Source organism: Heteronotia binoei, chromosome 5 (genome assembly GCF_032191835.1).
Source record: "Heteronotia binoei isolate CCM8104 ecotype False Entrance Well chromosome 5, APGP_CSIRO_Hbin_v1, whole genome shotgun sequence".
In the NCBI taxonomy this organism is placed as follows: domain Eukaryota; kingdom Metazoa; phylum Chordata; class Lepidosauria; order Squamata; family Gekkonidae; genus Heteronotia; species Heteronotia binoei.
The window spans coordinates 170638999-170664471 of record NC_083227.1 but is presented as its reverse complement, the minus strand read 5'-3'; the positions used below and the strand labels follow the sequence as shown (position 1 = coordinate 170664471).

Here is a 25473-nt window from a genome sequence, read left to right as displayed (position 1 = left end):
CTCTTATTCTCAAAAGTTGGGGGGTTTAAAAATGGCTCTGTCTGTTCCTATCTGGATTTATTTTCTTTCAAAAAAACCCTAATTAGGAATTAGAATGTTTGGATTGGTCCTTATATCTTGAAGAGTGGAGTGATTTCAGATACCAAGTGAATAGTACACACATAGGTAATAAGACAGGAAAACTAGTTCACAATTCAGTCCTGGAAGATGTATTGTCTTGAATTTCATTATCGATTGCAATTCAGCAGTCCCTCTTTCTCATCTCCATTTGAAATTCCTTTGTAAGAGCACTGCTGCTCTTAGGTTGGCAAATGAATGTTGTGGTTTCTAATGTCAGACGTATGTCCATTTATTCTTTGCATCTTCCTGGATGGAATTAAGACATAGGTTTCCTGTCTCATTACCAACACCATGCCTACTACCTGCCTGCTTATCACACCTAATCCAATCCAGGCTGCTATTGTCATTCGCTGCCACTATTCAACATCTGACATCTGAAATCACCTTTATAAGGTTTACCTCACATTACATTTTATGGCATGCATGGCCCAGCCCAACAAAGTGACATTTATGTCAGATCTGGCCCTTGTAACAAATGAGTTGAAGCCTTTGCCTTTGCCTCCAAATCAGGCATGTCTCCAGGGGAACTGATCTCTGTATTCAGAAATCAATTGGCATTCTGGGAGACTTCTGCCCCATCTAGAGACTGGCAACCCTCTTTCTGAATAGGGCTTCTAACTGCATTTTCCATGTTGCAGAATTTCCTTCTTTCAGCATTGTTAGCGGATATCTGTAATCTGTGTTGACTACTATGCTTTTCTACCCTTTTAATTCTTTCAAGCCACAACTGGGACCTTACTTTTTTGCTAATCAGCAGCTTTGCTTTCCACAAGGATTTATTCTCTTAGCAGACTGCTGGGCCGATAACCTGTTAGCTTGAGCTGGCTATGCAAGAGTGATTATCTTAAGATAAAGTCCACATGAGGCTTGTTGCCTTAAGAAAGGACATTCTTAATTGATAAAGAAATCCATCCTGTGATGGGAAAGGTGAGGTAGGTATTCTAGCAAACTATCTAATAGAGATGAGAGCACATAGTGCCCTCTTGGAGGTGTTGGGGGGTTGGGGAGAGCCAGAAGGAAGAAAGTCTCTTCGCCTGGGGGCTCCCTAAGGACCAGGAACCCAGATCCCTGATTTCGTTTTCCCAATAAGGTAAGTTGACCCTCCAGAAGGGGAGCCACTTAAACAAACAGCATTTAAAGAGGACTGTATATTTTAATATATATAACATGAAGATAGAATGCCAGCAGGGGGTTGGGGGCTTTCCAGTGTTTTGCACTGAGTGTCACATGTACGACTATCTGCCCAAAGGACAGAAGTCTTGGGTATGTGCTCGATGCAAGGAGCTCCTGGTCCTCAGGGAATGAGTCCGTACCCTTGAGGCCGAGGTGACTGCCCTGGAGAAGCAGATATGGTCAGTTAGGCACTTGGAAAAGACTCTCGGGGGCGTATTAGATGAGCCTCGCTCTGAACGTAGCAGCCCCATTGCTGCCAGAGAGCGTGAGGGTCGGGAGGGAACAGGGCACCATGCTGAGGATAAGGGGAATGCGTCCTCAGAAGGGATCTCTTCTTCGGTTGGTGAGCGGGAATTCTTTCGTGCCAAGGAACCATCTTTGGGCAGAGGGGGGGTTTTGGTAATTGGTGATTCGATCCTTAGGCAAGTAGAAAGCTGGGTGGAGAAACCACGTACTGACTGTATGGTGACTTGCCTGCCTGGTGCGAAGGTAGCGGACATTACGTGTGTAGTAGATAGGCTGATAGACAGTGCTGGGGAGGAGCCTGTGGTCGTGCTGCATGTTGGCACCAACGATGTGGGGAAATGCAGTCGTGAGGTCCTGGAGGAAAAATTTAGGCTGCTAGGTGGGAGACATAAGGCCAGGACCTCCAAAGTAGCCTTCTCAGAAGTGCTACCTGTTCCACATGCAGGGCAGGAGACACAAATGAGAAGTCTCAATGTGTTGATGAGACAATGGTGTAAGGAGGAAGGATTTAAGTTTGTTAGGCACTTGGATTCTTTCTGGAACAAGCGGGAGCTGTACAAAAGAGACGGTCTCCACTTGTCCCTGGATGGAACCAGGCAGCTTGCACTTAAAATCAAAAAGGTGGCAGAGCAATTTTTAAACTAAATCTTGGGGAAAAGCTGACAAGAGATGAAATGTCTCTGGTTCGGGAGGACTCGTCTCAAAGAGATGAAGGGTTGGCTGCTATTTTTCTACCGGGTAACGGACCAGAGTTGTCCATTGTGATGGTGACAAACAGTATGGACTGTCTACCAGAGTCTCAAGGCGGCAGGAGGAAGGTGGCGGGCCTAGCCTGCCTGGGAAATTATAGATGTTTGTATGCAAATGCTAGAAGTGTTCGAAGTAAAATTGGTGAATTGGAATGTTTAGTGTTGGGAGAAAACATAGACATTGTGGGAATTTCAGAAACTTGGTGGAATGAGGAGAATCAGTGTGACACGGTGATTCCTGGATATAAGTTATATCGGAAGGATAGGGAGGGAAGGGTTGGAGGTGGGGTGGCTCTGTATGTCAGAGAGGATATACGGTCCAGTAAGACTGAGGTCAGAGAATTAGATTCACTTTTAGAAATGCTTTGGGTTGAAATAGAGGGCCCAAAAGGAAATTTAACTATGGGAGTTTGTTATCGCCCACCAAATCAAAAGAGAGAGGACGATTATAATATGATGGAAGGCTTAAAGATAGCGGCTAAACGTAAAAACTGTGTCGTAATAGCTGATTTTAACTACCCGCAGATTGATTGGGTCAATATGTGTTTTGGTCGAGAGAAAGAGATTGAGTTTCTTGATGCTCTCAATGACTGTGCTATGGAGCAGATGGTCTCAGAACCTACCAGGGGTGGGGCGATCCTGGATTTGGTCCTACGTAATGCCCAAGACTTTGTGAGAGATGTAAAAGTGATTGCGCCACTTGGTAGCAGTGACCATAATGTTATTGATTTCACCGTTTGTATAAATAGGGAGTTGCCCAAAAAGACCGCCACAACCACGTTTAACTTTAAAAGGGGTAAATTCAATGAGATGAGGAGGCATGTGAGGAGAAAACTGAAAGGAAAGGTAAATACGGTCAAAACCCTTGGGGAAGCTTGGAGACTATTTAAAACTATAATCCTAGAAGCTCAGATAAAATACATACCACAAGTTAGGAAAGGCACAAACAGGCATAAGAAAAGGCCTGCATGGTTAACAAACAAAGTAATGGAAGCTGTAAAAGGTAAGAAGGACTCCTTTAAGCGGTGGAAAACCAGTCCAAGTGAGATTAGTAAAAGGGAACACAGGCTGTGGCAAATCAAATACAAGACTGTGATCAGGCAGGCAAAAAGGGACTATGAGGAGCATATTGCAAAAAACATAAAGACCAACAATAAAAATTTCTTCAAATATGTTAGAAGTAAGAAACCAGCCAGGGAGGCAGTGGGGCCCTTGGATGACCATGGGGTAAAAGGATTACTGAAGGAGGATAGGGAAATGGCTGAGAAGCTGAATGCATTTTTTGCCTCCGTCTTCACTGTGGAAGATGAGAACTTTTTGCCCGCCCCAGAACCACTAATTTTGGAAGGGGTGTTGAAAGACCTGAGTCAGATTGAGGTGACAAAAGAGGAGGTCCTACAACTGATAGACAAATTAAAAACTAATAAGTCACCAGGTCCGGATGGCATACATCCAAGAGTTCTGAAAGAACTCATAGTTGAACTTGTGGATCTTCTAACAAAAATCTGTAATCTTTCATTGAAATCTGCCTCCGTTCCTGAGGACTGGAAGGTAGCAAATGTCACCATCTTTAAAAAGGTTCCAGAGGAGATCCGGGAAATTACAGGCCAGTCAGTCTGACTTCAATATTGGGAAAGTTGGTAGAAAGCATTATCAAGGACAGAATGAGTAGGCACATTGATGAACACGGGTTATTGAGGAAGACTCAGCATGGGTTCTGTAAGGGAAGATCTTGCCTCATTAACCTGTTACATTTATTTGAGGGGGTGAACAAACATGTGGACAAAGGAGACCCGATAGATGTTGTTTACCTTGACTTCCAGAAAGCTTTTGATAAAGTTCTGCATCAAAGGCTCCTTAGAAAGCTTGAGAGTCATGGAGTAAAAGGACAGGTCCTCTTGTGGATCAAAAACTGGCTGAGTAATAGGAAGCAGAGAGTGAGTATAAATGGGCAGTCTTCGCAGTGGAGGACGGTAAGCAGTGGGGTGCCGCAGGGCTCGGTACTGGGTCCCATGCTCTTTAACTTGTTCAGAATTGATTTAGAGTTGGGAGTGAGCAGTGAAGTGGCCAAGTTTGTGGATGACACTAAATTGTTCAGGGTGGGGAGAACCAGAGAGGATTGTGAGGAACTCCAAAGGGATCTGTTGAGGCTGGGTGAGTGGGCGTCAACGTGGCAGATGCGGTTCAATGTGGCCAAATGCAAAGTAATGCACATTGGGGCCAAGAATCCCAGCTACAAATACAAGCTGATGGGTTGTGAACTGGCAGAGACTGACCAAGAGAGAGATCTTGGGGTCGTGGTAGATAACTCACTGAAAATGTCAAGACAGTGTGCGATTGCAATAAAAAAAAGGCCAACGCCATGCTGGGAATTATTAGGAAGGGAATTGAAAGCAAATCAGCCAGTATCATCCGCTATCGCACCGATGGCAGCCTGTTCAACCTGAGGCGACTAAAGGCCCACTCCAAGACAATGGAAAAACTTATCCGAGAGCTACTGTTTGCTGATGATGCTGCACTTGTCTCCCACTCGGTATCAGCTCTGCAGCATATGACGTCCTGCTTTGCAGAGGTTGCCAAGCTATTCGGCCTAGAAGTTAGTCTGAAGAAGACAGAAGTTCTCCACCAGCCTGCACCCCAGGAAGATTATCACCCTCGTTGCATCACTGTGGGTGAATCAGTTTTGAAGACAGTCCAGCAGTTCAGCTACCTGGGGTGCATCATCTCCTCAGACGCCAAGATCGACAAGGAGATTGACAATAGACTGGCAAAGGCAAACCGTGCATTTGGCCGACTGCATAAAAGGGTGTGGAGCAACAAGTATCTGAAAAAAGGCACAAAGATCAATGTTTACAAAGCGGTTGTGATGACAACCCTCATCTATGGCTCCGAATCGTGGGTTTTATACCGTCATCACCTGCGAGTCCTTGAGCGCTTTCATCAGCGCTGCCTTCTCACCATCCTCAACATCCACTGGAGTGACTTTGTGACCAACACTGAAGTCCTCAAGCGGGCAGAGGTTACAAGCATCGAAGCACTGCTGTTGAAGATGCAGCTGCGCTGGGCAGGGCATATCTCCAGGATGGAAACCACCGCCTTCCGAAGATTGCCCTGTATGGCGAACTTTCCACCGGCCATCAAAATAGAGGGGCACCAAAGAAGAGGTACAAGGACTCCTTGAAGAAATCCCTTGGCACCTGTCGCATCAACCATCACCAGTGGTCTGACCTAGCCTCAGATCGCAAAGCATGGAGGCACACCATCCACCAGGCTGTCTCTTCCTTTGAGAACACACGCATAGCTGGTCTTGAGGACAAAAGGAGATTGAGGAAGAATCGCACTGCTACAGCACCAACCCTAAATCAGACTTTTCCCTGCAGCCGCTGTGGCCGGACCTGCCTGTCCCACATTGGTCTTGTCAGCCACCAGCGAGCCTGCAGCAGACGTGGACTATTGCACCCTTCTTAAATCTTCGTTCGCGAAGTCAAGCCGAGAGAGAGATATCTTCCTTACACTCCCCATTTTTTTTTATTTGTTGATGTGCCTTGCTCTTCTCCTGTCCTGTTGCCACTGCCCGTTTTCTCCTGCCTCTGCAATTCTGCCAGCAACCTCCCTGCCCATCCTCCTTCAGAGCCCTGCTGCTACTCCTGACGCTGGCTGTCCCATCAAGGGTTCTGCTGCCCCTTGAAACTCCTGCTGATCTCTCGCAGGACTCAAAGCAGGACGGAACACAGCCTTCAAGAAGCCCTCCTGAGCTCTGACGGTGTGTGTGTTGTGTCTTGCATTTTGGTCCCTGAAATTACAACACAGCATGGCTATGTGTGCTGCGATGGCCAGCGGCAAACCGCGGATCACCTGACTGTAAGGGACAGATGCTAACTGCCTATGGAGATCTGTGGTGGGAAGTTTAACTGGTCAGGATTGGACCCGACTGGGAAGTGGGTTGTTCCGGGCGAATGTATATATTCGGGGACCCGGCCCTGCTATGTTGTCTTTGTGATGTACTAGCTGATAAAGTATGTTGACTGTTACTCGTGCCCGAACCCAGGACATTACAGAGTGCCTTTTTTGCAGCCGCTTTCACGCCAAAGGCAAAAGAATGCCTAAGGAAGCTCAACTGCCCTCCTCCCCCCTGATTTCATTGCTCGGCTCCCTTCCCAAGCAACTTTCACCTCTTGGTCCTGTTTGCTCCAAAATATATCCCTCCCCCCACCCTGCTCTTTCTGTTTGAGCTATTTTTCTTTCCTTTTTGCATATTCCACATTGTGCTCTCCATGACTTACAATATTGCAAGCAGCAGAAGAGACTGGTCAGCTGAGCCTCTTTCCCTGCCTTACAAGAAATGTCCCAGTCAGGTTGATGGGCCAATGGTGTGGGAGGACTAGACAGGGGGGCATATTATTATTCAGAGTTTCACTCCCACCCCAAGCCAGTGTCACCCCAAGTCAGACTGGGAGAGGGGAGAGGAGGAGGAGATGATATTGGATTTATATCCCACCCTCCACTCTGAATCTCAGAGTCTCAGAACAGCTCACAATCTCTTTTACCTTCCTCGCCCACAACAACACCCTGTGAGGTAGGTGGGGCTGAGAGAGCTCTCACAGAAGCTGCCCTTTCAAGGACAGCTCTGTGAGAGCTATGGCAGCTGCAAGTGGAGGAGTGGGGAATCAAACTTGGTTCTCCCAGATATGAGTTCACACTCTTAACCACTACACCAAACTGGCTCTTGGGGGCGGTGGGGAGGTGTGAAGATCTCAGTAAGCAAGGAGGAGAGTTTTATTTGCTCTTGAATCCTTGCATAAAAAAACAAAGAAAGCTTTAGTCAAACCAGAGCTTACAGATGACCAAAACCACTTCCTAACATCTTCATGCGGACATGAGTGGAGGGCTGGTGGTTCCACTGGTTACGCATCTGCTTGGCATGCAAAGGTCCCAGGCTCAGTCTCCCACAGTATCTGCTACCTTTTCTGAGACAGCCTGGTGTATGTATGAGGGGATGCCCCTGACTTCTTTAAATGCCCCCCAAGGGTGGGGGGACCCCTGGCTACTTCCCTGGTCTGACTTCACTCTCAATAGCCAGTATAGGGCTCTTTAGCACATCTTAGCAATTTCAAACTATTGTGCTCTAAGGATGGTGAGCTCAAGCACTGCCCCTCTCCATTTCCACTCTTTGGAGAGCAAGACCAAATAGGCATGGTATGCTTACAGATATCAGGCTTTGAACATTCAAAACAATCTTTATTTTGTAATAAAGTTGATGGTATTTCTGGGCTACTGAAGAACAGTAGGACTCTTAATGCTTGATTCTCACTACCCAGGATTTCTAGCTCCTTTAAGTCCACCACTCTCACCTGCTTCCCCACAAAGGCTTTTAGATAAGTTCTTAGCTGCCGTCTTAGAGTTCCAGTAGGGGATATGTCCATTTACAAAAGTCAGACTAATCTTGGAAGGTTGTAGCACTAATCTGTAGTTCCCTCTACATTTACTCACCACGACACAAGAGGGAACAATTGTATCTGTAGCCTTATCACCATCCAGGGGGACTGCAGTCTGAGGTAACATTGACTGTATTAATTCATATTTTCCATTTACTTCTCTTCTTCTTCCATCACTGTTTAATACTGTGTTGCTTATCTTATCCATTTTATAATGCAGCACTTGTAATTTTTTGCAAATAAGTTCAACAGTTTTCACAGTTAAATGGAAAAACTCACAGAGGTTTATATATGACTCTAAGTCCCTTGACTTCTGTGCCTTGAAGTTGATCTGTGTGGCTTTCATTTACTTCATTATTATCAGCATTATCTTCCAGTGCTGAGAAAAACATGGCAGAGGTGTCAGTAACCACAGATAAATCTGCTGACTCTGCCAGCACAGCAAGCTAGTTTAATGCGAGGATCTGAGTTAAATAAAACTAATCAATTTTCAGTTGTTTTGAAGCTAGACCCAGGTGGGCAGCCGTGTTGGTCCGAAGCAGTAGAACAAAGCAGGAGGCAAGTTGCACCTTTAAGACCAACAAAGAATGTAAGCTTTTGTGTGCTAGAAGCATACTTATTCAGACAATAGGATGGAATGGCAAGCAGTCCTAAATTTAGAGAAAGTGGACAGTGAATTAGTATGCAAAATCATGGAAATGTTTTTTAGCAGATTAAAAGAATCACAAATTGGGGGTCTAGTGATTGTTAGTTTTGTTGACTGGGCTGAAACATCACTTTACTCAAGTGTGTCCTTGTATTTTCTCAGTGTCAATTCTAAATATCCGCCTGACTCTTGGCTCTTTAAAACGTCTCCCAAATGTGGATTATTCCAAAGGTTGTTATAATTACAGCCAGGCTAGCAGTTAAAAATTAAAAGATTAATATAAAATAAAAACTTCACGAGGAGAAAGGTGTGTCTGGTGAGCCAAGTGGAAACCAGAAGAAGAATTGATTGGTTTCTTCACATTCAAAATATAAGAAAATTGAATAAACAAAACATAAAAAGAGTACACTTTTTCCATTCAAGCATCAGGCTGAGCAATGATACAAAGAAACACACAGTCCTGTAAACCCTCCCCTCTGTACTTATACTAAATGTTTAATTAGGATAGGCAATTAAATCTTAAAAGCTGCAGCATTTAAAAACTCTATCATTACCTTTGTTCCCACAGTGGAACTTCTCTCATTGTCCATCAGCACATGGTTAAGTCTCTAGGCTGCTTTCACTTTGCGATTGCATTTTACTGTGTGAAAATGGAAAAATCCATTGCAAATGATGACTAAGAGCTCAAGAGCACTGTGCTTAAGAGAGAGAGATAATTAGACATTCTATCCACAGTGTCCTCTGCTTTTTCCAATGAGGGAGCCAATACATGGTCTAATTTAGAATATCTTATGAAAAAAGAGCTTAGAATGAATATGCATTCAGTTTCTTTAAGAGATTATTGTACATCAGATATGATCCCAAGAGGTTTACGAATTCAAAAGCCACTGGCTATGTTTTTATCTGATGAGGAGTTTCAAGCCCAGTGGGCGGCTGTTTTAAACAAATGCTCACTGGACTTAATGTTACTTATAATTAAATGAACAGTGGCAGAGGCTGCTAAACCAAAGATGGAAATTGAAACAATGATTGAGGGCTTAAAGGAGAAAACCTCACAAAATTTTGATGTTAATTTTAAGGATCTAACAGCTAAGGTCAAACAATTTGAGTGTCATCTTAAAGAAGGTGAAGAAATTCAGAAGGGACACAAATGATTACAAACAGTCTGATGTTTATAATTGGTGGGCTTTACAACCCATCAGGAAACGTGTGAGCTGGGCTGATGTATGGTCCGAACCGGACACTTCAGAAGGTGAAGAGAATAATGTGTCATCAGGGGATGAAGGCACATTGGGAAGGAATTATGCATTGAGACATCCCAGACCCAGAGGGCTCCTTCCATCTATTCTAGCCTTCTTCTTTTTTGGAAACGCCCCCAGAGAGGCAGAAAATGGACTTGATTGTCAATTTGTCGTCCCATCCCTTATCAACAGCTGAGATGAGGGTTTTGAATTTGGAGTTGGGATTTGTTCCCACCCCTCATGATGATGCATTTCAGGCCAGACTTGACTTGTATAAACTCACTAGGCAATTAAACATTTTTTTTCATAATGAGATTAATACCACTCCATCTGATGTACCTTTTAGACCTAGGTCCACATTCACTCCTGCTCATTTTGATTCCTCATTCTCTGTGTTTGAGAAGTTAGTTATTCATGAGATTGAACGAGTGGAAAGACAGTTTAAATCTAGATGGTGCAATTTTTCACACAGGGACAAACAAGGTTTACAGTCCCTAATTGATAATGAAGCAATTACTATTAAACCTGCTGATAAAGGTGGAAGTATTGTTGTCCTTAATACTTCTGATTACCTTCAAGAGATACATTGTCAATTGAATGATGACACTTATTACAAATTATTGGATTTTGACCCTACTGATAAAGTTAAGAGAGTGATTCAAATTATGAACATATGAAGCTGCTTTCTACTGAATCAGACCCTTGGTCCATCAAAGTCAGTATTGTCTACTCAGACTGGCAGCGGCTCTCCAGGGTCTCAAGCTGAGGTTTTTCATGCCTATTTGCCTGGACCCTTTTTAGTTGGAGATGCTGGGGATTGAACCTGGGACCTTCTGCTTCCCAAGCAGATGCTCTACCACTGAGCCACCGTCCCTCCCCAAATTGTTGTGGTTGAAGCAAATAATATGGGTTATATTACTGATCAACTTAAACAATGGCTTTGCAATCAATTTCCACGCACTCCGGTCTTTTATATACTCCCCAAGATCCATAAGGCTGGTCATCCCCCTCCCAGGAGACCTATTGTTTCCGCTTCTGCTTCCCTTTTAGAGCCTGTCAGTCAGTATGTGGATTTTTTTCTAAAACCTTTTGTCCCATTGTCACCTACCTGCATCAAGGATACCACTGATTTTATTGCTCAAATAGAAGGGTTTCAAGTAACAGAAAATGCAATGTTGGTTTCCCTTGATGTCAATGCCTTATATACTAACATTCCCCACGATGAGGTGAGACTAGTGTTGGAGAACATTTTAGACTCTAGAGAGGAACGCCTTCCTCCTACTCATTTTCTACTCGAGCTCATAGATATAATTTTTGAACATAATTTTTTTCGATTTCAGGATTCATTCTACGTACAAGTCAAAGAGGTTTCCATGGGGAGCCCCTTTTCTCCTAGTGTTGCCTGTTTGTTTATGGATTATTTGGAGAAAGAGTTTTATTGCAATGCTCTGGTTAATCCATTTTTCTCTTCTGTATTATGGTTTCGGTGTTATACTGATGATGTCATGGCCATTTTTTCTGATGCTGACAAGGTGGGTCCGTGGATAGATTGGATGAACATCCCACTACAGGCTTTAAGGTCACTTTACATGATACTACTACTTGTTCAACCAAAGCTTGTGTTTATATTATTTTGTGTCCTTGTTTAAAAATTTATTGTGGCAGTACCAGACGTGCTGTCAGGACACGTGTTTTGGAACACAAGTCTTGTGTAAAAAATTTAATTTCTGAGGCTCCTCTCACTGAGCATTTTCGCCAATTTGCACATGATCCTAATGATTTGAGGTTTTTTGTTTTGGAAAAATTTCCTTTACGACTTCAGGGTAAAGTAGATCTCCATAAATGGTTGCTCAGGCAGGAAATGCGTTGGATTTTCAAATTGAATTCCTTAACACCCAATGGATTGAACAATGATTGGGATCTTTCATGTTTTTTGTAACATTGATTTCTATAGACAATGATTTTTATAATGCATCTGTATGTAAGTTTTACTGTTGATCTTTGTGGATATTATGTCTGACATTTTCTGATTTAAAGAGTGTAGAATGTACTGTAACTTTAAGGATTTAGGTAATGTCTGACACCTGTTCATATATATTCTGTGAGGTGTGGCTGTGTGGTGCCGCTTTAATCTGCAGAAAAGAAGTTCAGCTATTGCTTTGTATGAATGTTTCAGGATTAGTGAAGGTTCGTATATATGTTTCTTTGTCATATTCTTCCATTGTATTTTTTAGCTTGTTGGTGATACTCTTATATTATTTCTTGTGCAGCTTGTTAAAGCCTCGGGTGAAACAGGGCTATGTGCGCTTCCCTGTCGCTCAATTGCGCTCTGCTGCTCATGCGAAACAGCGGTGTACCGCTTTTCGCTTGCGCATCTTCCCGGCTTTTAGAACTGCGAAGTTGCACTGTGTCGCTTTAGCAGAATAACGCTGTGAATTTGTTTATACACACCTTCCTGGCTGAAAGGATTATTCTCTTCTTGGAATCGTACTTCACGGCTGTTCAAGGCTTTCCCCAGACTTCTATTAATAAGAAAGGAACTTTTGCTTAAGAGATAAGACTTTGTCTTTGTGGGATATGTTTTTGTCTTATTTATGGTTTTATAATTATGTATTACAACTATTGTCTCTTTAACAAGTAATTTATTTATATAAAGTTTTTCATAGGAAGGTGGGTTGTTCGTGGATGCCTTTGGCTTTGTTCCTGCTTTACTTTTCCACATTGCTCTTTGGGTTACTCAATCCCCAGGTGGAGGCAGGAGGTCCCCCAATTTTGAGGCCCTCCCCCTGCTTCAGGGTCATCAGAGAGTGGGGGGAGGGGAGGGAAATGTCTGCTGGGGACTTCCCATAGGAAATAATGGAGAATTGATCCACGGGTCTCTGAGGGGGGGGGCTGTTTTCTGAGGAAGAGGCACCAAATTTTCAATGTAGTGTTCAGTGTCTCTCCCCAAAATACCCCCCAAGTTTCAAAAAGATTGGACCAGGGGGTCCAAGTCTATGAGCTCCCAAAGAAGGTGCCCCTATCCTTCATTATTTCCTATGGAAGGAAGGCATTTAAATAGGTGTGCGGTCCCTTTAAATGTGATGGCCAGAACTCCCTTTGGAGTTCAATGATGCTTGTCACACCCTTGCTCCTGGCTCCACCCCAAAGTCTCCTGGCTCCACCCCCAAAGTCCCCAGATATTTCTTGAATTGGACTTTGCAACCCTACTGTCAGCCAAAGTGCTTGATTTAAGTATGGATGGACACATGTGTGCAGTTTGTAGTCCACAGCCAAAACAAGAATTTAAACTTGAAATGGATGTCACAATAAAGTGCAAAAAACAGCTGAGCAGCAGGGAGCTTCTCACCACTCAGCTTTTTTTGTGGCTTTGGCAGAGAACAGAAAGCAGGGGGTTAAAGAGACTCAGAATCCCTTTCACGCCTTGCTTTCTCATCCATGAATTGCCAGAAATGGCTTTAAAAGTTCATGGAGATTCATGGCAGCAGACTGATCATGAGCCTCAGGTCATAAACGGCAAAATCCATGATAAATTTTGCTTCATGCTTTAGTTTGTACCCATTCCTATTTTTAAGACATATAAGAAGTGTTCCTGTCGTCTGTCTGGCCTTTGGCAGAAATCGAGCTGCCACATTGTGGACCAGTTGCAATTTCCAAGCTGCCTTTAAAGGCAGCACATAACAGTAATCCATATAATTCATAGAAAACTGTGGTCTCCTCCCTAGCACAGTAATGTTAATGTTGGATCCAAGAGGTTAGATACCAATGTACTCTTGGTATAGTATATTTTAGTCTAATGACATAAATGGGTTTGTGTTGCAGGCATTTCTTGAATCAAAGAAAAAAGTCTCTAGCTATTGGATTGGTCTCCATGATATGAAAAGTGAAAATATGTTCATCTGGGTGAATGATAGTCCTTTAAAGTACAGGTAAGTCTAGTAATGTGTGTATATGTTTCTTAGCACCTTTTAAATCAGGGGTGTCAAACATGCAGCACAGGGGCTGAATCAGGCCCCCAAGCAACTGGCTGCCGTCTGCTTTTCTCTTACTCCCTTCTGCATCGCAGCTTGCTTTGCAAGGCTTGCTCAATTGCACAGGAGCTACAGAGCAAAACCTCTATTTTCCCCATTGGCTGAGGCTCCTCCCTTGGGGAGGAAGGCAGAGTTTGCTTTGCCAGGCTCTGTCAATTGCACAGCAGAGTTACTGAGCCAAGCCTCCCTTCCTTCTATTGGCTGAGGCTCCTCCCTCTCCTGATCCCCTGGGGAAAGAAGGAAAGAGCCAGAGCTTCCTTTGCCCATTTCCCTGGATCCCATTGGAAAAATACAAAGAAATTACCTTTAAGTCCAATGAGTGCTAATGGTTTAAGCATGTTTCAAGTTTTTTTAAAAAAAATCCTTAATTGTGTTTTTCTGTGTCCTTTATAAAGTTTATATCTCTGCTACCTAATCTTAAATAAGCACACAGATGGCCTGGCCCAGCAAGGTCTCCCTTATGTCAGATTCAGCCCTCATAACAAACGAGTTCGACACCCCTGCTCTAGGCCCTTATTAGTAAAACACTGCTTGCCTTGAAAAAGAGAAACCGATACAGACAGAGACGACAGTAATGAAAGAAGCCAAAACAAAATGAACGAAAATCATAGTCTTTTTATTATAGGCTGTTTAGATGGGGATTTTGTTTCGTTTTCATGTTAAATACAATACTATGGAACACCCAATTTGTGTAATTATTGTGATTAATAATGAAAAAAATGCACAAGTCTGCTTCTTGGAATGGTGGAGGTTTTGAAGCCTCCAACCTCCCAATAGTGTGATGTGGTCAAAGTGAATGGCATTTCTCTATACAACCCATTGCTGGTTATCAGAGAGTATTCGCCAAATCTTGTGTAAAAACAGCCTCACAGGAATGTTACTGACCTTGCCATCACTTGTCTTCCACAGCCACTGGTTTCCAGGGGAGCCCAATGATTATGGCCATGGCGAAGACTGTGTCATGATGCAAAACAATGGTTATTGGAATGATTATGGATGTGGCAACGAGGTGGCGGGCAGTATTTGTGAGAAGCCGTGGAATTGCCAATAGTGGCCAGCAAGAACAGAATCCACAAGAGAAGGTTCGCTCTTGATGACTCTGTCATTCTGCTTAGGGCCCTTGCTGAAACAAATCTTCCAGCAGTGCAAACTCTGATACCTTCTGGGATATGGTTATGGCAAATTATTTCTACACATGAGGCAATGGTGATCACATTTAAGTTGGTGTAAACTTGCAGTAACTATACCATATCTGATTTTTAATATTTACAAATAAAGATCAATTTACTTCTAAGATTGATCCCCGAGGGAGCACAACCAAGTAGGTCCCATTTATTCAATTAAGTTCAAAACGCTGTGGTTGAAAAAGGCAAGCAACCTTTTCCAGCAATATATTCCATTTTGCTTGTAATAGAATGTGAGCCAAAGGAAGTTTGGACATATATGATTACTCATTGTTCAATTTTTTCAGTTGGTTATTTGTTTAGAGAGAATTTAATGAAAATGGTCCATCAGTGACATCTCTCATCATGGAGTCTAGTCAGAATTTATAACAACTTTGAGGGAAGCTTCTGGTTTTGTGGTGGACATAGAACAATTTCCCCCCCATATGGTGGTTATCTGAGTGAGCCTCTAAATTATGGATAATGGTTTCAGTAGTTTTATCAGAAGGTCTCAGAATTAAGATACCATGTATGTTTATTCCAGAGTGCATGCCATTAAATTAGGGTTGCCAGGTCCTACCCAGCAGCCAGTGGGGGATTTTCCTTGTGCGTGCTTTGTGGACATGGTGTAAGGATGTCACCCAGAAGTAACATTATTGCACTGGGCACATTGTGGGAACGGGAGGGGGGCGCTCTAGCACTTGGCAGGGGAAAGCTCTATGGTCATCATAGAGTTTTTTCCAAATGCTAGATCCATCCCCTCTGCAACCTGCCCAGCATGATAACGTCACTTCTGTGTGATGTCATCATGGCAGGCACATTGCAGTGTGCTGGTGCTCTTTGGGGGTGGGGCTCCCTTGCTGGCCAGTTCCATGGCAGTGGGTTGGAGCCCCTGAAATTGGGGAAAAACCCACCCCCAGTGAGAGGCTGGGGACCCTCTATTAAATCAAGCTGCTTGATCTAAAAATTACTGGAATTTTTATGTACATTTATATGTATATCAAGTCACAGCTGACTTTTTGCAACCCATCAAGGGACTTTCAAGGCAAGCCTTCCTCTGCAGAGTCTTCCTTGGTGGTCCCCCATCCCAGTACTGACTCTGCCTAGCTAACAAGATCTGATGAGACTGGCCTATGCCATACCATTCCACAACCCATTCTTAGATTACATTTAATAAACCAGAAGCAATATATTTTACATTGTAAACACCAGTGGGTAAATACAATTAAGGAAATGTATATTTGTGACATCACAGCCTTGTGAAGAATTAATCACATGGAGGGATTAGATAAAATATGGCATTAAGAGTTTTCACGTTAGTAGATTTTATTATATAGGTTTACTTTGTAATAAAAAGTTTTAGCTTACTTGGTAATTTGGTCAATTTTTTTGCTTTTGTTTTTCTAGGTTTTTGATTTGTTGTAAACAGTATGTCCTAAATCTCAAACTGAACTGTCCTCTTATGGATTGATACATCCCGATAATTGGCTCAGGTTCAGATATTCTTCTGGATATTCTTCTGCAGACCCAGAGAGGGGGAGCCACCAGTGCTCCCCTCTGCCACCAACACCAGCTTCACCACCGTTCCACTTCTGTGGGCAGGGGAGGAGGAGTGGGAGCCAGCCGTTTCCCCCCGCCCAAGGTGGCAGTGCTGCAGGCATGCGGGGAGAAGGAGTAGGAACAACTTCTGCCAACCGCTTCACCATTGATGCCAACCCCATCATCGCCACCTCTCCTCAGTAGGCAGGCAGGTGGATGAGCAGGCAGGCAGGAGAGGGGCAGATGAGAGAGGTAGAGGCACTACAGGTGGGTTGAGAAACTGCCTGGTGAGTGATGGTGAAGGATGAGATCCTCTGATAATCTTGTGGGTCCCCCTACCTGTACTATACCTAATGCTGAACCTGGCCCCATATGGGTATTTTTCTACAGACATGGGGGAAACTTGATACATGCAGGGCTGGATCTGGGGGGGGGGGCAGAGGGGACAGCCGCCCCAGGTGCTAGAGCAAGGGGTGCACCACCAGCACCCTTTCCTCTCCAAAAATAGGAAGATCTTCATGGTGGGAGAGTAGTGAGGGGCACCATTTTTTAACTTTGCCCCCCCCTCCAAAAATAGGTACATCCAGCCCTGGATACATGTTAGCTATCCTGATTATGCTGTATTAGCTGTGCCAAACTGAGATAGCTCTGGGACTTTTTTCCTAGAAAAAGCCCAGCAGGAACTCATTTGTATACTAGACCACACCTTCTGATGGCAAGCCAGCTGGAACTGAGTTCCTGTGGGTTCCTGCTTTTTTTTTAAGCACTGGAAGTTCCTAGAATGCACTACTGTTTGCTAAGGAAGCAAAAGATGTCTGAGATTCATTGACACACCTGCAACTCTGACAAAAAAGAACAGTCTTATGATGACCAACAAGAAGTAGTCTTGCCTAAGTAAACATTAAATTAGGGAAGAATTAATTCCATGTAGCTATACATCGCTCTGAGGGGCTGTCACTAGGGTTGCCAAGTCCAAGTCCAAGTCCAGAAATATCTGGGGGCTTTGGGGGTGGAGCCAGGAGACTTTGGGGGGTGGAGCCAGGAGCAAGGGTGTGACAAGCACAATTGAACTCCAAAGGGAGTCCTGTCCATCACAATTAAAGGGACCACACAGTAGTCCAATGAGATGGTATTGTTTCTGAATGCTCCTCCTTGCACAGAAAAAGGGACTTTCTGCAAACACAATACCAGCAGCCCAGGGAGAAGAGACTGAAACCCTCCAGTCTAGATTTTTGTGTGTGTAAAGAACCCTCTCCACTTTTTGTCTAGGCTATCATCCCCCAACTGCTATCATGCACCTGTTCTCTGAGGTGGTACAGCCCTCCCCACAAGGCACCTGAGGACTCTACCACCACCCCCACGCACTGGGTCAGGGTTGGCCAAACTTGTTTAATGCAAGAGCCACATAGAATAAACATCAGATATTTGGGAGCTGCAAGCCATGAACGTCAGATGTCTGAGAGCTGCAAGACAAGGAAGGGATGCAAATAGATGGAGGGGGAGGGAGGTGGAAAGAAAGTAACTTTAGTTTTAATGAGGCTGTGGGGGCTTCGAGAGTCACACAATATGTGTAAAAGAGCCACATGGGGCTCCAGTTTGGTGTAATGGTTAAGTGTAATGGTTAAGCGTGCGGACCATTACACTTAAGAGAGCCAGTTTGGTGTAATGGTTAAGTGTGCGGACTCTTATCTGGGAGAACCGGGTTTGATTCCCCACTCCTCCACTTGCACCTGCTGGAATGGCCTCGGGTCAGCCAGAGCTCTGGCAGAGGTTGTCCTTGAAAGGGCAGCTGCTGTGAGAGCCCTCTCCAGCCCCACCCACCTCACAGGGTGTCTGTTGTGGGGGAGGAAGGGAAAGGAGATTGTGAGCCGCTCTGAGACTCTTCAGAGTGGAGGACGGGATATAAATCCAATATCATCTTCTTCTTCTTCTCCTGAGCTACAGTTTGGCCACCCCTGCACTGGGTCAACCCAAGGAAGGCCGCTCACCAGCTGCTTAAGGTCCTCCTCCGAGAGGCCGGCGAAGCGGTACCGCTGCTGCTCAAACTCATAGTGGGTGGTCTTGGCCCCCACCTCCACCTGAGAGGGGCGGAACCCCCCGCCGGCGGCTTTCGAGGGGAGCTTGGAGGAAGCATCTGCGCTGAGGTGCCGTGGCTTCCTCAGCGGCGGCTCTCCCTGTGCCGCCCTCCGCTCCCTGTTCAAATCCTCGCGAACTACTAATTGCCTCCTTACCCCCACCCTCCTGACCTTCCAGTTACAGCTCAATTCCACAGCACACAAAAGTAGCTTCATAGCTACCTACCCAAGGATCAAGGAACTCTAGGAAAAGAAGGACCCTCATAGGCTGGGGGCTGGGGGGAGAGAAGGACAAGGTAGGGATTGATCTTTGGTGGTCTCCAAAAAAAACCCCAAAACACACACAGCAAGATATCCAAGACTGGTGGACTTTAGACAGAAAAGCCTGCTGCTCAATCTGCCTTCCTTCTGGACTTTTCCCGTTCTTTTTTTGTCAGTTTCTGGATTCCTACAGCTCAATCTACAGATTCCCTAAAGCCACTTTCGCAAAATAAAATCAGAAGTCCAGCAATCTACACTTTTCCTAATACAAAATATACTGCATGACCAGATATAGGTGGAGTTGTCTGAAGGGAGGGGATCTTTTGTTTGAAACTGGACAAAGTTTTCTTTCACTATTATATGGTTATTTCCAAATGTTTACAGCTGCTTTAGATGTTCTTCAGGGAATGCAAAACAGTGGCCCCATATTGCATTCCAGCAGGTGCAAGTGGAGGAGTGGGGAATCAAACCCGGTTCTCCCAGATAAGAGTCCGCACACTTAACCACTACACCAAACTGGCTCTCAAGGAAGAGGATGAGGAACCATTAACGAACACTCTTGGGGTGCGATCTGTCAACCAGTTACATATCCACCTAACAATAATAGGATCCAAACCACATTTTACCAGCTTCTCAACTAGAATATCATTTCTGTATTCATTTCAATTTGACATTAGCATGGCAAAACAGTTTCATTAGTTGTAGCTAGGGTTGCCAGGTCCCTCCAGGTAACCAGTGAGGGATAGGGGGGACTTGCCAGAAAAAGCAGGGCTCATTTTGTAGCAGGAACTCCTTTGCATATTAGGCCACACACCCCTGATGTAGCCAGTCCTCCAAGAGCTTACAGTAGGCCCTGTAATAAGAGCCCTGTAAGCTTTTGGAGGATTGGCTACATCAGGGGTGTGTGGCCTAATATGCAAAGGAGCTCCTGCTACAAAATGAGCCCTGAGAAAGAGTAAGGCCCGGGCTACACCACCAGCATCACACAGGAAGTGATATCATGCTGCAGTCTCGCTGCAACATTCTGGTATTTGCACAAAGACTCTATGGTAAAAATGGCTTCTACCATAGCGTTTTTGCTCAAATACAAGAGCATGGCCCTGATGTTGCTGGTGTGATGACATCAGTTCTTGGCCAGCACCAGCAACATGACCTGGGCTTTCCTTTTTCTACTGGCAAGTCCCTCCACCAGCCAGCTGATTGGCCACTGGGGGGCAGGGACTGGCAGCGGATGACCCCTGCCTCCACTGGGGGAGGGGGTCTGGCAACTATACTTATAGCCTCATTTAGTAGTATCATTATGATCTGCATAGCTGGTGGAAGGCTCACATTTTATAATGTAGGAAGTAGACTTAAGTGCGTCTTTTTTAGCATTGAAATGTTAACCTACAATTGTCTAATATACTTCACGTGACTATCTGAATTAGGTGAAGTGTTATATGCTGCAAATATTATTATTATTATTATTTATTTATATTCCACCCATTCCCCATAGGGGCTCAGAGCGGAGCACAACATGAATAATAAAATCAACACAACAAAACAGCATAACAATAAAAACCAATTATGACATAGGCCCCACAGCAACAGCAATAGCGGCTCTTTGAGTCCATCCATGAGGAATGATTTGAACCAGTTCAACACACATCCCTTTACCTACTTCTGGCTGCAGGCACCTCAATATGATGGCCTGATCACAGGGGTGCTAAGAGAGCCAGATTTGACACAAATGGCTCATGTGTGTAGTAAAATGTAATGTGAGGTAGCAGAGATATAAACTTTATAAAAGACACAGTTTAACACAATTAAAGACATTTTTAAAACGTAGAATACAAACATGCTTAAAACTCTTGCAATATTTTGTTTAAAATGGAAAGGTGGGGGAATAGTGGGATTTGGCAATGCAATTTTAAAAATAAAACTTCAAGAAAAAGCACAAAGATCACAGCAGAAACTAAAAATATAAAATGCTCTGAGACTGGGAAAACAATGAAATGGCACTGCAAAGTTCGCTTCCCCCCCCCCCCCTCCGGGGTCTACTTAGATTGGCAATGGCTTGCCAGTGTAATATACCGCTTTGGCTGTGGGTTCCTGGGTTAGAGTACTCACTAGGTCAAGTCCATTCAGCAGAGACAAACTGGCTCAAAGCATCAACCTTTTATTTGCAAGGACACAACTCCAGGAAGCATGAGCTTCAGCTGTCTATATAGGAATGCTGAAAGTGAAACTGATCTCCACTCCATTGAAACACATTGCAGCACAGACAAAGTTGCAAGGAAAATGTGAAATGTATTTTCTATTAACGTCCCTGTGCCCTATCTGTGTGGGTACAGAGACCTCAATGGAAAACCCACTCATTTTCTTTTCAGCTTTGCTTTCTGCTGCAGCTGGGAAAGACAAGGCAGAAAGGGAACTTCAGCAGCACCTGAGCTTCAAAGGGGGAGGAGAGGAGGGGGGAGAAAAGAGCCTCGCGGGCCTGATTAAAGCCCTAGGTGGATTGGTTTTGGTCCATGAGCCAGACATTTGACACCCCGATCTATCAAAGGCTGCAGATAAATCCAGTAAGAACAAGAGACCTGGCCTTTGTCTACACTCAGTGGTCATCAACTAAAGCTAGAAGAGCCATGCTGCCTCATACCTTGACCTGAAGCCAAACCAAAAAGGGTCTAGAGCAGATCAGTTATCCAAGAAAACTTGGTTTGCTACTGTTTTCTCAGTCACTTTGCCCAGAAAGGGTAGATTAGACAGGGTAATCATTGACCACATTCTTTCTCTGTAGTGACGGTTTTTAAAGTAGTGGCTGAATAACTGCCACTCATTCCCATAGCCAAACATAAAGAGAAGATTTCCTGGTTGTAGAAGTCTTCAATCTGATTTGTTTTGTTAGGATGGTTAAATATGGGTGACTTGAAAAACTGGAGCTTTTCATTCCCATGAACTGCTATTTTAGAACCCTGGTTTATGGGATAAAATGAAGTTCTCCCAAGTATCCATATTTAGACATTATGACAAAGGGCTGTTAAACTGAAAACTGCTGAAATCTTCAACTGCCATCTAATCAGAGGGGAGGAAGGAGCAGAGCCGGTAATCGGGTTTATGCCCACCACAAACATGATTTGTTCATGCTGGTGAATAGTATTCAAGAATACATCTTTTTTTTTGGGGGGGGGGGGATCACCATTGTGTATTTGTGAAACTTTAAAAGGACAAGAGTCATATTTTAAAATGTTCCTCGCATAACAATCATTGCAAGTTGTAAGCCACAAAAGGGGCTACACTAAAACTGTTACCTTCCATTAATTTTCTTTGCAGAGAACTCATGCAATATAAAATTTAAAAATTAAAGTCTCACCTGCTATCATAACTGGTGCAGCCCACAGTGCTATTTTAATCATCTGTGAAGACTACTTGCAAGTTGCTTAGAGTCTGTCACACATTAAGACAGAGAGTTCATGAAGCCAAGAAACCATCCAAGAACTTGAACGTAGAACAGCCATTGACATTCACACTGCACTAACACTTCACTCACACAAGTGCTATGGGATCCTAGCATATAATTCAATGGTTTTTGAATAAACTCCCCTGCTGTGATCCTCTACCTGTAGTGAAAACAAAAGTCATATGGTATCTTTCATTAGGACTAACCAAAATAACACAAAAATAGCACACAAGCTCCTGAGATTTAGAATCCTTCATCATGCTGAATGTTTCGTTACAAAAATGGTGCTGGGGCAGGGGGAGAAAAGGAAACACAGCAGCAAAGCCTGCAGCTGTTGTCTGAAATGGACCACAGGATGTGCAGCAGACTAACCAGATTAGGCTGTGCAGGATGTGGAAACAGTTTAAGTTGCACTAAGTTTCTGAGACAGAAGGAAAGAAAGCAATTTTGTCCCTAATCAGCAGCAGTTTGTCGAAGGTTCCTCCACCAGCTGAACATGGCACAGACGTCTGTAATGATGAGAACAAAAGGAAAATGTGGTGGGCCCTGGATTAACAATGCTGAAGATTAATATAAGTTTCACTAGGGAACAAAGTCAATGGAAGTCAACTTGCGTAAAGTACCTACTGGACGGAAGGCAGGCTTACCCATAAGCAAGGCCCCCATTTGAAGACCAGTCCTTCTCCAGCTGAAGCATCCTTCAGTTTGATGGATAAATTTGAACATTCCCCAAATAGAAAGGTTTCAAGAAGCCAGTTTGGTGTGGGACAAATTTCAAAGTTTAATTATTCTGGATAGATCATAAACTAAACCTTTCACAGCCAAGTAGAGGCAGGTTCCATTCCACTAGTTCTTTCACTGCAAGGAAACCTTGCTCTGGTTAGAAAATATGTTTTAAGGAAGTAGGTTCCTTGTATCAGAAAAAATTACCACCACTATTGGAATGACTTTTTTGCATCTGTTCTATCGTTTTCAGAGACATAGAAACCTCATTTGCAAACATATAACAAAACATTACTGAACTACTTCAGAATCACGTGAAAACCATATAGCAAATATTTTCCCATTAAAACAAATGAAAGTAAAGTAATGGTTCAATGGGGCTTGCCGCTGCATATTGTTACAGTCAGGTGCAATACACCAGGTACAAAACAGGAACAAAATGAGGAAGTTCAATACAGTGGAGTATCTCATGATCAGAAAAGTAGACAAAACACCCTACAATGGCTATTCAACAGTTTATTAACTGGGAGGAGGGCAACAAGAACAGATCATTCAGAACCTTTAGTATCTTAACTGTATTTAATGGAACAATTTTAAATTATTTTTAAAAAGCAGCCCAACAAGCGAATTTCTTTCAACCATAGGTCCTTGGTATTCTTTTTGCTTTAACAACAACATAACAAAAGGACCTACCCAGTCCACAGGAATCCAAAGACTGATATCTGCTGCTATGTTGCAACTTAATCTGGAATATCCTTGGAGGAACAACTCTCAAACATTCTTTGCTTAGCCCCCTCTAAGCCTGACTTCAGAGAGATCTAGTTGAGCTCTGCTGTCTTTATAACTTCGGAGCAACACTAAAGGCTGCCAGAACACAATGATCAAGAGCTGACAGAATAAAATGGCTTTGCAAAAACAGTTCCAACTTATTTCTGCAGGCAAGAATGCAAGAAAACCACAACACTTATCACTAACTCATAGACACTAACTCTGCAGCAGTAAAAACATGAACGTGAGAACTTCTTGGCTCATTCTAAATGCAAACAGAGCATCCACATTCATGCTTTAGAACTATTCTCTCGGTGCAACTTCAGAAGAGCAGCAACAAAGAAATACAGAACAACAGGAACGGAAGATTCCTTAAATCCAATTCTATGTATGTCACCTAAGCTTAGCTCTGCTCACTGGCTGTGATAGGGAAAAATATAACCTCCCTTGCCTGCCCAGCTTCCAGCCTTGAAAAGCTTAACAATGCAATCAGGGACGATCTCTGGAAACTGAAATGGTCCTGGGTGATAAGTACCAACACTGGAGAAATATTCAATGTCAGAGCTAATGTATGGACATAACAACATGAAGTGAACTGGTTTTCTGCACTACAAGCAGCCCATCATGGTCAGGGCAGTAAGTTCAAAATCCTATCGGAGTACGTGTTACACAAAAGCAATTCAGATCAGTTCAGACAACTTGTACTCAGCGGCCATCCAGAGCTTTGTCACGTGCTATAACTGACTCATCAAACTTGATCATGAGGGTGGTGCCCTTATGCCAGTGGGCTGTGACCTTAGCAGGGAAACCACTGCAGGTGAGCATGGCCTCCACAATTCCCGCTGTGAAAGAGGCACAGTTGAGAGTGCTGTTCTCCTTGGGCACCGAGATGTACGTGTTGATGAGAGGCTCCTTTTCAATGATGTAGTAGGTCTTGTCATCGTCATTGGCTTGCTCCAGCTTATCAGCCTCCTTCCCAAAGAGAGCCTTCCACACAGTCACCTTAATGAAGAGCAGGATGTTGATGACTTTAGTTTCTCGCTTGCCATTTTTCTCCCGCATCACCAGAACATCCAGAATGCGGGCTCCCACCTGTTGTCCAAGTTCAGAAAGCTTGTTCTGAAGCTCTGAGACAGAGTAAACACGGTTCTGGCAGTACTGCACAATTTCAGAGAAGAGCAATGAAAAAGCACTGAGACTGACATCGGTCTTTGGACGGGTGAGTGACCGCTCAAGGATAGCTGACTTCCCACGAGTAAAGCGTGCATCCATGGTGCTACTGAGAAAAGAAAAAACTATTTACACCTAAAGCTGAATTACATCTGAATTATATATAAATTATAAATAAATACATAAAATGTGACTTACTGAATTACACCTGAAGCTGAATTATACCTGAATTAGTATAACAGTGTGCTAAACAAGGGATTATTTTGTGTAGTAGCCTCTAAATGCTATCTATTTTGCAGGGGGAGGAGGCTTATAAACTATTACAATTTATTTGATTTTTATTTGATTTATATATCCTGCTCTTCCCACAAACAGGCTCAGGGCGGGTTCCACCAGAAAATTAAACATTAAAACACTATTAAAATATAAAAACAGCCCAAATACAAAACTTAAAAACACTGCCTCAACAGTCATGACCCATCAGGTCCAGAGGCCCATCAGATCCCAAGACTGCTTGGGGGAAGGGGAACACCTAATAAAAGGCGATGTCCACTGCCTCAATGGAAGGCCTGGTGGAAGAGCTCTGTTTTGCGGGCCCTGAGGGACTGCAATAGGTCCTGCAGGTCCCTGATCTCTAAAGGAAGCTCATTTCACCAGGCAGGGACCAGGGCTAAAGGCCCTGGCTCTAGTCAAG

The 25473-nt window shown here is 43.8% G+C and overlaps 2 protein-coding genes across 2 annotated transcripts in view; one reads left to right on the top strand and one right to left on the bottom strand.

The window, feature by feature from the left end:
• The window catches only part of FCER2 (Fc epsilon receptor II), a 54733-nt gene extending 38562 nt beyond the window's left edge, over positions 1-16171 (top strand). The window contains exons 8-9 of the mRNA XM_060238356.1: positions 13433-13539; positions 14551-16171. Coding sequence (XP_060094339.1) covers positions 13433-13539; positions 14551-14692 — 249 coding nt within the window. The 3' untranslated portion in view covers positions 14693-16171. The remainder of the gene's footprint in view (positions 1-13432; positions 13540-14550) is intronic.
• Positions 16172-23342: 7171 nt separating this feature from the next.
• Positions 23343-24915, bottom strand: TRAPPC5 (trafficking protein particle complex subunit 5). The gene has a single exon (XM_060240721.1). It carries the CDS (start codon positions 24879-24881, stop codon positions 24315-24317), a length of 567 nt encoding a protein of 188 aa, XP_060096704.1. The 5' UTR covers positions 24882-24915; the 3' UTR covers positions 23343-24314.
• Between the last annotated feature and the right edge of the window lie 558 nt (positions 24916-25473).

Coding starts and splice junctions, on each gene's coding strand:
- TRAPPC5 (XM_060240721.1), bottom strand. CDS start 24,881: ATGGATGCACGCTTTACTCGTGGGAAGTCAGCTATCCTTGAGCGGTCA.